At 36.7% G+C, this 18,489-nt stretch overlaps 1 protein-coding gene across 6 annotated transcripts in view; it reads right to left on the reverse strand.

The window, feature by feature from the left end:
• Positions 1–18,489, reverse strand: part of GRM1 (glutamate metabotropic receptor 1) — a 419,903-nt gene that overhangs the window by 120,374 nt on the left and 281,040 nt on the right. For all 6 annotated transcript variants that reach the window (XM_021669747.2, XM_012452783.3, XM_064360591.1 and 3 more), the window contains one exon: positions 11,997–12,232. In XM_021669747.2, coding sequence (XP_021525422.1) covers positions 11,997–12,232 — 236 coding nt within the window. The remainder of the gene's footprint in view (positions 1–11,996; positions 12,233–18,489) is intronic.

Here is an 18,489-nt window from a genome sequence, read left to right on the forward strand (position 1 = left end):
ACATTCCATGCTCATGGATAGGAAGAATCAATAGTAGGGGGATTGCTACAATAGCAACAAAACCAACAATGAAATGTAAACTACAAGGCATATAGAAACAGGAAGCAATTGGCAAAGAAACTGTGACCAGGGTCTAAAAGGACGTAATTATTCCACTACTATGCAATGGCAAAACACTCATTAATATTGTCACCTGCAATAACTTGGAAGGCAGAAGTTTTATCAATTGAGCTTGCATGTTTAGGCAAGGAGCTAGAAAAATTAAATGCGCAAAGACAAAAGTAAAATCGATTTTTGTTTCCAGCTGTTAAAAAACAAGCTGACAGGGTCTTTGCGCCACAAAAGATTCATGAAAACTAAACTTAGATTCATGGCAAGAACCATATCAAGATTCATATTCTTTTGTTAAAATATCTGAAAGTCCTAATTTGGCACACATAAATCTTTCAGATGAAGAAAATAGCTGAGAAACGAGAATAAGACTGGCTTTTCACTAGGAGTCTATTAGGTTCAATGTACCTAAAAGTAAGTCTTGAAAGTGAGGATTGTCTAACAAGAATTGTAGGCATGCCTATTGGTGCACGTTGTGCCTGATAAACTAGTTAAAAATAAAACTACATTTATAATAAGATTTTTCTTAGAAAAATTAAAAAGCTGGAAGCCTAGACTAAAAGAGACTGTGAGCGTCGGAGATTTGAAATGGGCCTTGGGCCTTCAACATTTTAGGATCAGGTAGAAGAGGAAGAGAGTTGCCTGGCCTTCAAAAAGACAGTCCCCAATCAGAGGAGCATGCTCCATCAGAGGAGGCCAAGGAGAATGACGATGTGAAATAAGAGACTTCCCTGAGGCTGGATGTAAGAAGTATATGTTGTCAACTGCCTGGATGTTTTAACTTTCACAGGAACACAACACAAATGACTTTTAAAATCTGTTTTTAAAGAGTCATAGCCAACAGAGGCAGGCTGCAGCAGTAGAAGGCACCAAAGAAGCAGCCGGTAGGGACTTAGAGAGGCTGATGCTGTGCTCTGTCTGGACACCTAGTGTAGTAGACAACATAACAGTCCCACAAAGAGGCCCACATCCTAATCACTGAACTTGTGAATAAATTCATTTTCATGGTAAAAGAGACTGTGGGAATGTGACTAATCTTCCCTTGAGATGGAGAGATTATCCTGGGTTACCTGCGTCTCACTTAATCACGTGAATCCTTAACAGTGGAGAAACTTCCCTGGTCATGGCCAGAGAGAGGTGTGGTTGTGGAAGAAAAGTCAGACAGACATAATGTTCCTGGCTTTGGATATGAAGGAATGGGGCCATGAGCCAAAACATGTGAGTGGCCTCTAAAAGTTAGAAAAGGCAAGGAAACATTCTCTCCTACGGCCTTCATAAGGAATGCAGGCCTGCTGACCCTCTAATGTTACCCCAGGGAGACTCTTGTCAGGGTCTCAGAGGTTAGGTCATAGAATTCTAACCTACAGAATTGGAACATAAGAAATTTGTGTTGCTTCAAGCTATTGTGTTTGTGGTAATTTATTATGGCAGTAATAGAAAATTAATACATCTAAGAATTACCCAATCTGGACATGCAGGCACACAGTGTTTGGTTATGACTTATTGGTTTCAGAATGCCAATATTTCAAATGCAGGCAGGCAGAAAAGAATATAAAACAAGCCTACTAATAAATAAATAAAACAAACAGAAGAGACTGATTCAGCATCAGGAATCACTAAAATCTCATTAGCTATCTCAGATGCCACAGTCAGGGCCAAAACCTTAGTAGGTTCCCAACTTGGACAGTGACAGATGGTTCTGAATTTTAAAATTTTAAATGGCTCATAAACTTTAAGTATGAATTTCTTCTTGTCCTTAAAATAAATGCTTGGCCTCACTCCAAAGATTCTGATTCAATTTGTATGGTGTAAGACCCAGATTAATATAGGAAAGTTTTGTGTAAAAGCTTTCCTGATGGTCTTAATAAGCCATGCTTGAGAACTACAGCTCTGAAGCACCAGATTCTTATTTACATCATTCAAAGGCTTAAGCTATTAATTTAGCCAAATGGATTGCACAATAGTATTAAGCTGACTGGAGTATTCAATCTAGATCTATTTACATCATCTGGATTCAATTCACTGGCATTTCTTTTTTCTTTTATTTTTTAAGAGACAGATTCTCACTCTGTTGCCCAGACTGAAGTGCAGTGCCACAATCGTAACTCACTGCAGTCTTGATCTTCCGGGCTAAAGTGATCCTCCCACCTCAGCCTCCCAAGTAGCTAGGGCTACAGGTACATGTCATCACGCCCAGATAATTTTTTGCAGAGACAGGGTCTTGCTATACTGCCCAGGCTGGTCTTGAACTCCTGGCCTCATACACCTCATTGGTGTGAGGTTTGACAAATAGTTCTTGGATATAAAATATAACTCCCCAGTACATTACTGTGGCCTAGAGACATAAATATAACTTGTGGGATGATTATACAAGGCAACTTCCTAGTCATTAGGGCACAGATGAATATTTTAACTTTGGATAAGAGGTTAGTTTTCAGGAAAAGCAGTCCCTGGAAAATTTATCATTGGAGAACATACTCAGGAAATTGTTCAGAGATATGAAAACCTTGATTCCATAGTAGCTAATAAGAAATCATATTTAGTAGCTATTATGACCCAAAACTTGCCTCATAATATGAACATAAAATATCCCCTTCACCTTAACTGCCACCTGCAAATAAAAAAAAATAACAGGATGATGGAATATACTCTTCAAGAAGCAGTTCAGAAGTCTCACTGGTTCTTGAAATTTAACAAGCCATTTATCTTCTCAGTGTTCAATCCCTTTATGATGCCGTTTTCACAGTCATATATCTCCATAGTGAATAGGACCAACAGGTGAATAAAAAGAAGTTAAACACACACTTACCACATGATGCAGGCATTACACTCCTAGGAACTGACCAAAGAAAAGTGAAAGAATATATTTATGCAAAGATTTGTATAAGGATATTCATAGCAGCTTTATTTAAAATAACCAAAACCTGGAAACAACTCAAATGTTCATTACTAGGTGAATAAATAAACAAATTATGATATACAAATAATGGAACACTACTCATCAATTAAAAGGAGTTAAGTGTTGTCCCAGCACTTTGGGAGGCCAAGGCGGGTGAATCATTTGAGGTCAGGAGTTCAAGACCTCTTTACTAAAAATACAAAAAAAAAAAAAGTTAGTTGGGCATGGTGGCACACACTTGTAGTCTCAGCTACTTGGGAGATTGCGGCAGGAGAGTCATTTGAACCAAGATCAAACATTGGAGGCAGAGGATGCAGTGAACCAAGACTGTGCCACTACATTCCAGCCTGGGTGACAGAGCAAGACTCTGTCTCCAAAAGAAAAAAAAAAGGAATTAACTGTTAATATATGAAATACTATGATGAATCTCAAAATAATTGTGCTGAGTGAAAAAAGGCAGGCAGAAAAATGTATATAATGTACTCTTTTATAAAAATTCAATTTATATTAAAGTATGGAAATTACAAATAAAATATAGCAACAGAAAATCAGTGACTGCCTGGGGATTGGGATGAAGAGGGGTAGAAGAGAGGGATTTTCAATGAGGTGCAAAGGAATTTGAGAAGTAATATGTTCAGTATCTTAATTCCAATAATTGATGTGTGTTTCTTGGGCATATACATACATCAACATTGATCAAATTGTGCATTATAAATGTGTGTGATGTATCTATTATACCTTAATAAAACTATAAAAAAGTAGAAAAAGAGTAAATGGACCAGACCTCAAGTATACTTGGTCACACCCACCCTGAACAATTGTTACTTTCTATGATGATTGAAAAACATGACTTCATATAAATTTTCCTGGCGGCAAATGTGTACAAGGTGTGAAACACAAAACTATTCTCCTGACAAGAAGCAACACCTATAGAGGACATGGAGAAATGCCATAGAAACAATCTAAATAGATACTAACTACTCATGCCAAGGTGAAATCTTTATGAACAGTTACAGACTTTAATCATTGAAAACATTCATTTCAAACTTGTTCAGAAGGCAAGCTAAACCACATCACAGAGCATTCAACTTTAGAAATACATGCATTATTCAATAAGAAGAAAATTGATCTACTTAAGGAATTTATTAACAGTTTTAACCAAATTCTAGTAATAACTAAAGTATATGAAACTTAGGTCAATCTCTAGGTAACTGGTTTGCAGGCACAGTAAAAAAAAAAAAAAATCACTTGCATATAAAAGATAAAATAGCAACTGTTCACTCTTTCAATGCGTGTTAGATGCCTCAAATAATTTTCATTTTTATACCTCAAGTCTGCATCTGCTACTAAAAATTATTTTGGCTTTTTGGGAAACAAATCAAGATGTATATAAAGTAAAAGAATGAATAACTCATGCCCCAGCATCAATCTTTATAATTTTTGGATGACAAAACATGTGCATATTTCTCTAATTCCATCCAATATTAAAATTGACATGTAGTAAAGAACTTGACTAGTTAAGACATGCCTGGTCTTTGTCGGAACCAGTCCACCCTATGTTGGGCATCAGATTTGTGGGAATCACCAAGCAAGCTGGCAGTCTTGGCTCATGCCAAAGAGTGAGTCAACTTTCAGCTGTTGTAGTTGGTCAGGATATTCAACAACAGGTTGATTGGTCTCAAATCAATAACTTGAAAATTATATCCAAACACTATGGAAACTATCAAAGTTGAATTTGTGGAGTTAGGAAAGTAGAAAACACTCTAGAGCAGCACTGTTCAATAGTTCTTTTTGCAATAGTGGAAGTTTTCTGTATCTGTGCTGTCCAATATGGTAGTCACCAACCACACTTGGCTAATGACAAATGAACTGTGGCTAGTGAAACTGAGGAACTGTATGTTCCATTTCATGTATTTTTCATTGATTTAAATTTAAATACAAATAGAAACATGTGGCTAGTGGCTAACACATTTGGCAGTGCCAATAAAAAGTGTCAATAAGAGATAAGCAAGCCAATATTGTGCCTATGGAATAGTTACTTTCAGAGCTTCATCTCTGTAATAATAAGATTTGTCTGAGAAATTATAATGTCCAAATGAGACATAAGGTCAGTTTACTTTCATCCTTCCAACTAAAGTATATAAACACATTTAAGACTTGTAAAACCTATTTCCATAAAGCAACTTATAATAGCACTGTATGAGAACATACGACTGTTTTGAGAGTATTTCTTTGGCTCCGCTATAACTGTACCCCATTCTTTCAGCACTTCCTGTATGCATAGCAGAATTCCTAAGTAGAAGAGTTTAACTGCCTTGGATCAGGGGGCTTTAAAATTCTTTTGATTGCAGGATCTATAAAACTTCTTGGCTTTGTTCCACAAGATCTTGGGTGCAATATTGCATCACTCTTCTTATGAAGGGAAATAACTGAGCATGCTAGCATTGGGTTGAGGAATTGTGTTCTATAATTTAATTAAACCAACTATTGCTCCATGGATTACAAAGCTATGAATACCTTTATCAGTTATCAATTGCCACAAAAAAAATCTGTATAACAAACCATCCTAGGGCTTAGGGGTTTAAAACAATAAGAACTTATTTAGTTCATGAATCTAGGAGTCAACTAGGAAGTTCCGCTGCTCTGAGTTGGACATGACTCATCTCAGCTGCGCTCACTCATACGGCAACACTCAGGTGGTAGGTTGGCCAGGGACTGGCTAATCTAGGACACTCTTAATTGAGAGGTCATCCTGTTTCTGATCCATGCTATTTCTCATCTTCTAGCAGATAAACTCAGGCTTATTCATATGGCTAAGGTAAGGTTCCAAGAAAGAAAATGAGAGTAGGTCAAGTCTCTTTAGGCCTAAACTTGGAGCTACTAAATTGTAAGGTTGATTGAGATTCAAGAGGTAGGGAACAAAACTCTACCTCTTGAAGAGAGAAGCTACAAAGCCATATTTCAAAGAGCATGGATACAAAAGGGGTGAAGAAATGTGATGTCTTCCACAAACCCCAACTAATAATACCAGCTTCTGGGTGGAAAGCAAATGATATTCTTCAGAAGTGCATATTGACATTTGGGTCAAACTTCCAGAGACAAAGAGAAATTATTTCCAAAGGACCCAATGGGCTGAAGTAAACTGGAACCCCTCTCAGTTTATGGAATGTCTTAATCTGGATCAAACTGTAATGGACCGATCTTATCTGGCCTTATAAAATAAGTTAATTCAAAATGGAGTCCATAAAATTTGAAACCTAATAAGGCAAATATTTAATGAAGATCAGTATCAGTCTAAAATTGTGAATGGCAATCTCCAAATTATTGGAGTAAGAGTCCCATTACTTGAAAGTCTTAAAATGTTTTCACTAGACTATCTATCATTATCTTACTAGTCCTGAGCTGTTAGTGAGAATTACAAATATTAGCCAAATTCTTTCATTATGACTTATAAAATAGCCAAATGTAAGATATATTAATTTTAAAAGGCATTGTATCCATCTGTTCTCAATTGGTACAAAGAATATGGAGAGAAAGTAGAATAATGACTATGATTTCACTGAGCTGTGAAAAAGGCTGAGAAGGACAGAATAAACTCTTACAGTTAACATACTGCTAGCCATAGCAAATATTAAATATGCAAATATTGCCATATTGCAAGAAAATGCAGTATATATTTTTAAGGGACCCAAAGTGTATCAAGTTATTAACTGATAATTATATGTTTAGGAATCTACTATAAAGGAACAATCCAAAAATAGTAACAACAACTGTGAAAACTCTGTGTACCATATTCAGTGTGTTTTTTAATGTATGAAGGAAAATTAAAAGCCATCTAAATGTCCAACAAAAGAATGGCTAGTAATTATAGTATTTTAACTGGATAGAATATTAGGGAGTTATTAAAATGGTGGTTATAAAGGCCATGCAGCAACATCAAAACTATGTAAAATATAATCCTAAGTGAAATAAGAAACAGAATTGTGTGCACACTGTGATGATAATTATGGAAAAGAATGCATAGAGTTTTATGCAGCATTAGTAGGAGTTGCCTTTTGGAACTCCTTTTCAAAGGCTTAAAAATGTTCATATCTTTTTTGTTTGTTTTCTGTTTTGAGACAGTCTTGCTCATCACTCAGGCTGGAGTGCAGTGGTGTGATCTCAGCTCACTGCAACCTCTACCTCCTAGGTTCAAGTGATTTTCCTGCCTAAGCTTCCAAAGTAGCAGGGATTACAAGTGCCCACCATCATCTTGGCTGATTTGTGTATTTTTAGTAAAGACAAGGTTTCACCATGTTGGCCAGGCTGGTCTCGAACTCCTGACCTCAAGCCATCTGCCCAACTTAGCCTCCCAAAGTGCTGAGATTACAGGCATGAACCACCATGCTCAGCCAAAAATGTTTATATCTTTTGATTGAACTTCTAGAAATTTAACTTCTAGAACTGCAACCTAAGAAAACTATTTAAAATATAAAAAAAGTTTAGGATGAAAAATTTTTATCATATCACTGTAACATTTTAAAAAATTGTGAATAACGAAAAACAACCTAAATAGGAAGAATGCAATGCCTAAATTATAGCTTATCTGAATGCAAAATGTTAATCAGCCATTAAGAATAAAAGAATTTAACGATAAAGAGAAATTTATGAATGTATAAAACAGAGCAACATTTCTTTTAATAAAGCATTATATAAAATAATATTAATACATAATTTAAAACTATACAGAGAAAGATGAAAGCATGCCAAAAATTTAACAGTGACTAATGATGGTTAGATAAGAGCAAATTCTTAATTCTATTCATCTTTCTCATGCTTCTGTATATTTCCAGATGTATGCAATAGTACAGTAAGCATGTATTACTTTCATCATCAGAAAGAAATTGTAAAAGACTGCATGAGAAAATGTAAGAGAAAACATCTATATTGACACTAACTGTGGAAGGGTGATTGATTAAAGATTGTTGGCTTGTTTTTTCTAGTTTCCACATCCTAAACTTACAATTCCAAAATAAATAATTTTTATGAAATGATCTATGTTATAACCTGTTTTCTAGTGAGACATGACACTAGTAGTAACTTTTACATTTATGCTAAGTATTTTCAGTTTGCAAAGTATTTTACTTGTATTATTTTATTGTAAAGTAGTTCACTTGTGTTATTTCATTCAATTCATGTAGAATTCTGTGTAAGCTAGATATTGTTTTCATGTTACCAAAACTGAGGTTCGGAGGTTAAGTGAGGTCATCCAAATCATATGGCTGATACATAACTGAACTGGTATTGGACCCAGTAATAGTGCTTCCAAATGCTACATCCTATCAGTTTCTATGAAATCTTTCTAATGATTCTCATCAGGAATGAAAAAGTACTATGCCATTGCAAACATGATACAAATCCTGTAAGTGGCTAAGACATTTACTGGAAGAGAGTGACTCTGATTTGCTTTACACCTCTTTCTACTGTCCTACAATGATTAATTTTTGAGAAGTTAGGCTTTGATGTTCAGTTAGAGCTTTTCCAACACATCTTCAATACTTTGATATAGTCAATTAATTAAGCCGTGATGTGTACTTTACATGAAATACTTTTTAATTAGCCACAGTGATTCCTAAACTACTCAGCCTGGGCTCAGGACCTTTAATATTCAAACTGGCAATCTAGTGCACATAAACTCTTTATTTAAATTGTGACATCTGGGATTAAGTTCAATAATGGTTTCTATGGAAACTAATGACAATATCAAAACTTTCCAAACCACCAGAAGTGACCCAATTAGAAGAGGTAAAAATGAGTGACAGAAACAGTAGCTATCAATAGCATAGAAAGGTTAATTCTACTTCCTCACACTAATTTTCATAAATGTGTCTGCATATTCGTTAGAAGATTATGGAATTCATTTGATATTCAAGGATCTCAAATGGATAAAAATAATACATGAAGTGAGAGTTTATTGTTCTTCAATAACACTGAAGCCAATTTCACAGAAATATAAAGATTAAAAATGAAGAACAAGGTAGCTGTACATGAATGTATACATCATAAATAATATAGATAAACACTTCTAAAGATAAAATTATAAGAATTTTTTTGGCCGGGCGCAGTGGCTCAAGCCTGTAATCCCAGCACTTTGGGAGGCCGAGGCGGGTGGATCACGAGGTCGAGAGATCAAGACCATCCTGGTCAACATGGTGAAACCCCGTCTCTACTACAATACAAAAAATTAGCTGGGCACGGTGGCGCGTGCCTGTAATCCCAGCTACTCAGGAGGCTGAGGCAGGAGAATTGCCTGAACCCAGGAGGCGGAGGTTGCGGTGAGCCGAGATCGCACCATTGCACTCCAGCCTGGGTAACAAGAGCGAAACTCCGTCTCAAAAAAAAAAAAAAAAAAGAATTTTTTTACAGAAAAGATAAATAAGTTTTATGAATTAATGCCAAATTGAAAAGTTAAATAAGCCTCCTGTCTTCCTTAGACCTAAAAAAGGGAAATATTTGCTGAACTTGACTGCAGAATAAAATGCAAATATAAACATGTTTCATAAAGATTGTAATTACATGAGAAAACATAGCTATGAGATTCAAGCTTAAACATAGCTATGAGATTCAAGCAAAGTATAAGAATAAATCAAGATTTTTAAATTGTTATTTCTTGCTGTGAATATGCTAACCCAGTTTTAAGCTTTAACCTTGACATTTTATGTACTGTGAAAATTGAAAACCCAAAATATTAGCGTACATCGTTGCAGAGTTTTAATTTGTTTTAAGAGCTCAGGTATCAAAATATTTTCCTAGAAATCCTTATATAAATGATCCAAGCATGTATAATAAGTGGTACCCTGAATGTTACTAATAAAAAACAATGACAAAATAACATCTATAGTTGGATCACCAATAGAGAACTCAAACTTAACTTTATCCAAAATCAGCCTCTTGGACTTTCCCTAATCTTCTTTTCCTGAAGTCTTCCCCTGTCTCACTCAATGGTGACATCATGTTTCAAGTTGCTCAGATTATAGTTATTCTTGACAATTCTGTCAGCAAATCTCAACTTTCACTCAACATGTCCTCGGCATCAAACCACTTCTCTCCACCTTGCTTTCCACTGCCATGCCCAATTCACCACCCCCACCTGCTTTTTCAGTAGGCTCCTCACTGCTCTTCTCCTTGCGCCCTTCACCCTATCCTGAATGAAAATGTAAATTAACTAATCAATTAGCTAACAAGAATTGACTGAGCTCCCAGAGATCAATGTTGTATAGGGTTCTATGAAGGAAGTAAGGATGCTTTGACTACAAAAAGATTACAGTTGAAGATGGTAAACATTTTTTAGGAAATGGTTAGAAAGCAATAGAGATAATATATTACCAAATGCTAAGCCTAAAAGTAGGTACTACGGTGTCTAGGAGGTGTGGGCTTTCCTTTCTTTGCTGCCATTAACCTTATGAGCCTAGAGAAACTGTTTTCCCTGTTCACCTTCATCGTCTCTGTTTTGCAAATAAGAAGCCTGTCCTGGATGATTTATTGGTCCATTAGAATCCTAATTCTTGGTGTGTCTGTTATTTCAAAGAAAGGAGATGTCTATTTCAGAGAAAGTGGAAACACCTATGTGGCAGAGGTGGGTTACTGTTGAGCCATGTCTCCCCTTTCTCCTGCCTTTGTCAGCCTCCCTAGAAGCCACACTGAGGAGGTTCTAAAACACTGAAACTTCCTTGTTTGAAAATAGATCCATGCCAGCCCATTTCTCAGTGAACTCTGGGAACCTTATGAAGTCAAACATACATCAATACATTTACATATATTGGTATCTGAAAGCATTTTCTAACATCAAAATATGAATACTATTGAAAATAGAAATATTCTATGTAATTAGCCATATTCTTACTGCCCTCTGTAAAAATCAATTGTCCTCTATTGTTATTTATCTATTTCATGTGTGTGATCTGTTTTGATTTGCCCAAAGAAATGGCAAGCCTCTCTATGTCAAGAGTCATGGATTATATGTTTCTCTATCCTTTTTTTTTTTTTTTGCTCTATATAGTGTTTTATACATGAGTGCAATATGATTCTATGCCTTTATAAATCATATAGCTCAGCCTATGTACAGAATATACATGTCACATCACTGTTCTACAATACAAATCAGGTCATGGGTAGATCACCCATTATCATAAGTGCTCCATCATTCTCTGTTATTGACCCAGTATGAACAACTGGCTTTCAATGGCATTTTGAAAGGACATAGATGATTAATCTCGACAGCATAGAAAATACTGAAAAAGGACAGGGAGCAGCAATGTCCCTATGCAATAATAATAATACTCATAAAAGTTACAGTCTTCAGAATCTGAGTTATGGTAGTACTAGGGGTTGCAAGGAGGACATCCTGTGGATTTTACCACGCCCCTGAAAGACTTGAAACAATGTGCTGCAGTTTCCTGGCATGGCATCAGTGAGTAGTGCCTGGTGCTTGTCTGTCCAGCTATGAACCATTGTTCTTACTGAAAGATCAGAGTGCAGTTTCTTGGCCCCTATGCCCACAAACACCCATGTTGGTGGTGTGGCCTGGGGTCACATTACCTCATCTTCTCCTGATTTCTGTATCTAAATAAGCCACAAAGAAAAAAAAGAGAGAATCTAACCAGTACTGCTGACTTATTTCTATGGCTAAGGTCTCCCAATCATGTTTGTAACAAAATCGCTTTTATCTAGCTTGAATACTAGATACCTGACTCCTCAGTTTGCTTTTCCTTTACTTTTGTTATCTCTTATTACTTGCTCCAACAGAGACCAAAGTTGTCTTTCCAGATTTCCATGAATTCCTGAGGTAATACACACTTCCTTCTCATTCTAGGATTTTATAAACACAGATGCCAATTTTCTCTTTGGATCTCTAGCCCTGGCACCTTCTATTCTCATTTATCAAGCTGCAATAAATCTAGAAGAGAGGACAAAGCCTCTGAGTTGTTATTTTGTGAAGACAAATTACCTGTGCAGATTCTTTTAAAGTTGGGATTTTCCAGAATGTGTCCTGGTAGACGGCACTGGAACCGATGTTGCCAGAACTCAGGGAACCAGGGATTCCTCGTATTAGTGTCCAGCCTCAGTTTCAGGAAATAATCATCAAATGACCTGACCTCTGGAGACTGTAGCTTTATCGTGATTCCCCCGTTGGCTTCCACCTCATAACCTTCAATGACTTCATCTCTGTCTGCCCATCCATCACTGAAAAATGCAGGGATTGGGGTAGGGAGAGAGAAAGACAAACATCTCACAAATAGAGCTCAGAGTTATGTATGAATGAAGCAATCCAGCAAAGGCTACAGTCTATTTTAAGCCAGCATTACTACCCATCAACTATATATTTTTTTTTTTGGTAGAGAGTAGAAAGTTTCGAAAGCATAATTTCCTGTTTATTTCTTTGTTTTTTGCAATTGTGAAAGTGATGATGAGATGATGACAGCAACACTTACAATTAAAGTTCAATGAGTATTCACTAGTCATCAGATTCTGTGCTATTCACTTTTACTGAGAGGGAAGATGTTCAGCCACAAAGCCTATCAGCCACTCTCCAAACCAGAAGAAAATAAAATCTAGGCACCTCAGAGGCTGATCTTCACAATAAGAGCTCAACAAGCTTTCAACATTGCAATCAAGACCATTACATGAACTACATTATATGGAGTAGAAAACTGATACAGCTCTGAAACATGCCAACCACAGTTTTCCCTTCTGGGACATCATTCAAATCTGCCTCCCATAGACAAAGCCAGATATTTTCTTTTTTCTAATGTTATTTCAAAATAACAGCATTAAAGAAAAACAATCTCACCTCCAAGTATAAAAATAATTCTCCTTCTCACTAAATGGGAGTTCACCAACATTTTATTCAGTGAGATAGAATTTTTGAAATGCGGTCACCTTCTAGAACATTCCCATCTACCAGGAGTGATGTAGCCCCAGTTTAATTCAGGCGCATATGTGAGCCAGGCCTATGAGGGTATCAGTGACAAATTGAACTAGAAAAAGCTAAATAGGCAAAGAAGACTTTGTTCGAGGCTATTCCAATAGATGAGAGACATTGAACACAACTCTGCTAAAATAAAAGATGGGAAGGTTTTTAAGTCCCAGGTGAGCTAGTGGAAAAGTACTGGAGGGCCATTGGCATGAGGTTGGCCCATGTGATTAGGCATCTGTGTTTGTTAATTGTCACATTAGGCTCCTACCATCCCCCAGAAACTGGGAGGGAGGGGTTTGCCAGTATTCTTGATGATTACCTTTAAAGGGATGGCTGTCAGGTTCTTGTCCTTCAGTAAGACATACCTGGGTTCTGAAATTAGCAAGTAGCTAAACGATCTACATCTCAACAAGGCAGAGAAATAATTTACAGTTTTAGGTTTGTCAGTGTAAATGCTCTTAGAAAAAAGATGTCAGGGGTTGGTACTCAGGAAGAAACCTGTCTAAAGTTTAGTCAAGCTGAAGAGAATATTAAGGCTATCTTTGTCAGGGAATGGATTTATTCTTCTCTGCACAGAGTGGTACCCTGAAGTTTGTGGAATATAAAGATGCAATCTCTGCCAAAGAAAGCATTTTATTGCTTGCTTCTCACAGAGAAGGACTGGGCAAGCATCGGTGCCCATAGCTCACCCTTGTTTACCTGAGATCAACAGAGATAAATGTGCTCTTCACTTAGCTGACCTAAGCAGTGTAGTTCCTCTCAAGAATCTTCCCATTGAACTACACATGAGCTGCGTTTTTCAACAGGTCAAAGGTTGTTGAAGGTATAGCTGACTTAACCTGACCCAGAACTAAAGGCACTTTGAGGTACAGTAGGGTCTAGCCAGCCTCACCAGAGAATGTCTTGTTTATATGCTTTCAAATCGACTAGGATAGAGACTTTACAATTATCTATAAGTCCGTCCTTCCTTACTTCCTTCCCTCCTTCCTTCCTTCCTTCTTTCCTCCCTCCCCCCTCCCTTCTTCCTTCTTTCTTTTCTTTCTCTTTCTTTCTTTCTCTTTCTTCTATTTTTTCTTCCTTCCTTTCTCTCTTCTTTTCTTCCTTCCTTCTGTGTGTTCCTAGCAGTCACTGTGTGACAAATGTTCTGCTATGAATTCAACTGAGAATAAGACTCACTATCCTCTGCCCCCATGGTGCTACAACCTTGTGGGGAAAACAGACACTAAACAAGAATGACAAATTCTATGAGGCTAAAGAAAGAGAAGTGCCTGTAATCCTAGCACTTTAGGAGGCCAAGGCGGGCAGTTTGCTTGAGCTCAGGAATTTGAGACCAGCCTGGGCAACATGGCAAAACCCCATCTCTACAAAAAATAAAAACAAAAAAACAATTAGCTGGATGCAGTGGTGTGTACCTGTGGTCCCAGCTACTTGGAAGACTGAGGTAAGAGGATCCCTTGAGCCTAGGAACTTGAGGCTTCAGTGAGCCATATTCTTGCCTCTTGCCACTGTACTCAAGCCTGGGCAACAGAGCAAGGCCCTGTCTCAAAAATAAAAAAAAAAGTGACCAGCATCAAGGGGAACGAGAGCTTAGGAGTTTAACTGAATCTGGTGTGTAGATAAGACACATGTACATGCTTGTGTTGTGCATGCATGACTGTGTTTGTGAGGCAATGGGGGATAGAGGTACTTAGAGATGGCTTTTTTTAAGAAGGTGATGGCTGAGCTGAGACCCAAAGGAGGTCAGTCTTAGTCAGGTGAGAAGGGGAAGGTTTGGTATAGAAGGTTTCTGGAAAATTAACATACAAGAAAGAGCTTGGCACATTTAAGGAATTGTGAAAGATTTCATATAGCTAGAGAATAGAAAGAAGTATGGCATGAGATGGGGGTAGAGGCATAAATCCCAGCCTAGACACTGTTAGTCTGAAGACCATGGGAAGTCCTGAAAGTGTTGTAAACCTCTTACTCAGTCAGGTCATTCTGCTCTCCTCCCTCAGGGTAAACGACTTGCCCATTGTTCTGGTGAGTTCTCTGCTTACCATTGCTGAATATGATGGCCAATCAAATTGATTTTTAAAAGACTGACTCATTCATCTTCTTTTAGTTTCAGTCTACTCAGAATGGCTCAAACCAGTTTAATTATTTACATTTAAATGTATTTATATCTACATCTTCACTACATCTACTGCAATTTGAAGATTTTAGCTACAGTTCACGACACAAAGGAGGATAAAAATAAGACCACTTAGACTTTGAAGAAATTCTGTCTAAGGGTAAATATTTAAAAATCAAAATGACTCATAACTTGAAAACAATAACTGGTTTTTGACATAAAGGTTAGGGTTGGAGTGTGTTTCTCCCCAAGGTTTAATAATATGTGAAATTGGTTTTGTTTACAGGCTATACAAGAAAGTCACAATCATAAAAATGTATATGAAATGAACTTGCTGTGATGTTTATGTGCGCTTTTTAAGCACATAACAGCTTAAACAGCTTAGTTGGTAAAGGCAAATGCTTTGTGTCAATTCTAGGAGAGAAAAGTGTGATTTCCTGCCCTTGAGCCCACTAACATTGAAGGGCACTTTATAGGATGAAAACTTCATCTGTGAATATGCAGCAATTTTAAGTCACATGGTCTGGTGGTCTAGAATTCTAACTCTCCTTCACCACTAGTTAAAGACCCTCATCCTCACTGTAGGTGCCTCCTCTTTCAGAAGTTAGAGTTGGTGTTAAATCTAAGAGATCATAAAATCAAGGAGAACCAGGATGTAAGGAAAATATTCAAGGAAGATTACTTGGTGGATATGTTTTAAAGAGTTAGTTGTTAAAGGTTTACATGAGATATTAAATCGATCACAGGTAAGGTGTTAGAGGATGCTATCATGAAAGAAGTCACTGGAAAACATCTCTAAAGCAATTCTCTGTTTTTATACTTCTGAAGTGTTTCATCTTTGTATCACCTGTCAAATGCATTTTCGGCAAATTTTAAAGGATTTTTGCTGTTTCGTTGCATTGGGATTCTGTATGAGGATATTGTTTTGATGAATCATCTCTGAAGTATACTTTAAAACAGCGAGTCAGCAGTGTAGCTGATTCCTGGAAGAGACTCTTTCTTAGATGGTGGTGGCGGGGTGTCAACTAGACTATGCTTGACCTGAAATGACCTGCAGGTACCTGGTCACTCCCCAAGTGTCTGGAGTGAATCCTGCTGTGCTGGGTAGTGACCCAGCCTCAAACAGCGCCGGACTCTCTATGAAGCACATTCACTGCCTCTAGCAACTTCTGCTGCTCCATCTGCTTCTCAGTTATGAGTTCCTTTTGCTAGCCGGGGTCTGCAAATAAAACTATATATTGTGAACTGTTTATCAGAAAGCTTTATGTCTTCAGTATTTCTCACTAACATATAAGAATCCTTATTTCCTATGATCCTTGATATTTTTATACAGCAATTCTTCATGAGGCTATTTCCCAATCAACCTATAAAATTTCACATTTCAAACTCTAATAATTTGAAGATTTTTTCCATCTTATAAATTCTAATATTAACAACAGGAAAATACTATTTCTGCTTCCACCAATTATAATTTGACAGGGGCTGTATGAATGTTACTTTTGCATTATGTCAGTTAAACTAATTTAATTAGCAAACTGACAGTAAAAAACAAATACAATAGTATTTTTTTCAATGTGCAAAAACATTTTAGAAAAACCTATTTCATTCAATTAAAATAGTTACAATCTAGGAAGTAAAACAATTTTATTTATATTATAAGTTCAAGTAATTGTGTATACATGATAATACAATTATAATTCTTTAAGAGATTACAATGTAATTGGGAAAAGATAAAAAGCATAATCAAACGATATTTTTTAAACACATGTAAACAAATACAAAATTCTATTTTTTACAATGTTAACCATATTCACAAAGGTTGAAGAAATATAGCATGTGTCATACTCATTTGACATTTATAAATTTATTAATTTATTGAGCTCTCGAAGAAATGAGGTGAGCACTACATTTTTTTGAGCTTACTGCTTGGATGTTTTCAAACCATAGTGCAAGAAGGTCGAGGTTGTGGGGAACTCGGGTACAGTCCAGTGGATTTGCAGAGCTGAGAAAAAGGAGCCGGAAGTCTAGCAAAGCCAGGGTGGCCAGGGTTTATAGGGCAAATGCTGGAGAAGAGATGCTACAGAAGAAAACAGTCTGCAGTATATCTCCCACAAGTATTCAGATGAATATTAGTCAGCCATATATGTAATGAAATTAGCTGAGGCTGAGGAAATAATCAATCAATATGGTTTCATGACCTGGAGGTCATGAATTGTTGGGAATAGCAACTGTTTCTAACAGCTAGAGTGGAAAACTTTATATTCCAAGGAGAATTGTTTAATGTAATAGTAAGGGTCTTGCCTCAATAGTGAAGAAAAATAGCTTTTGACTAAGTACCACTCTGACCCTGCCTAGAAACCCTTAAAAGCAAAATATAGAAGCATCAAAATAATTTAACTTCCTCCCAAAACAAGTTCAATAATATTTTTAATGCAAAATATTTGGTACCCAACAAGGTAAAATTCACAATGTTTGGCATCCAAGTTACCAGGCATGTAAATCTATACATGGATGGAAGGAGAAAGAGATGTGAAAGTTACAATTAGATAAAATTATCACATGGTGATATAGGTTAAATAGAGGATTTTTGAAGAGTCATATAATAGGAATGAAGAGGAATATATTTTTGATTGAGTGGCCAGGAAAAGTATCAAGCTGTTTGAGAAACAACTTCTAAAAGAAAACACTTAACACCGAGATCTGAGTTACATAAAGGCTCAAGCCAGGTGAGGATCAGAGGGAAGTCTTTGGGCAGCTTGTGCAAAGGTCCTAAGACAGGAACAAGCAGCTATGACTGAACATTACCCATTGCCATGAAACTCTAGGCTAACGAGGTTTACATTTATCAGAATAGGGGATATTTGAATAGATACTTTTGTTTTTCAGCTATCTACTGTATATTTGATGTACAGTAAATTTTTGATGTGTTTTCATAGCTTTTGTAAAGTCTTTGTTATGAAATGAGGATGACATTTTCTATGAGAAGATGGTCCTGTTTTGATAACCTAGATTAATGAGTTGCTTCTGAGAGCAAAACCAGAGAAATCAATGAGCCCATCAGGACTTAACAGCAAGCCTCAGCTCTCTTCCTCACCCCTTACTCAGTAGACTCTATTTCTATGCCATTATGAGCTCAGAAACACCTCACTGTTCAAATACCTCACAAAGATAAGCAAAGTACCTTCCAGAAAAGTCTTTTAACATTTTGTTCTGAAAGTATTCCATATGGCCCGGAAGTCATCTTGTATTACTGCAAACCATTGGCTATAGGACTTCACTTGGATTCAGTTAGAACAGACCCAGTTTTGAAGTTTAAATTCTGCAAGGTTTGAGTGGAATTTGAAGCTTTAGACTTTGGCTTCATTAGGTCCCAAAGTGAACTCATCCAATAGGCTCAGCCTCATTACTAAAATT

Source organism: Aotus nancymaae, unplaced genomic scaffold, assembly GCF_030222135.1.
Source record: "Aotus nancymaae isolate 86718 unplaced genomic scaffold, 86718_ANA_hifiasm-v0.15.2.pri h1tg000040l, whole genome shotgun sequence".
Taxonomy (NCBI): domain Eukaryota; kingdom Metazoa; phylum Chordata; class Mammalia; order Primates; family Aotidae; genus Aotus; species Aotus nancymaae.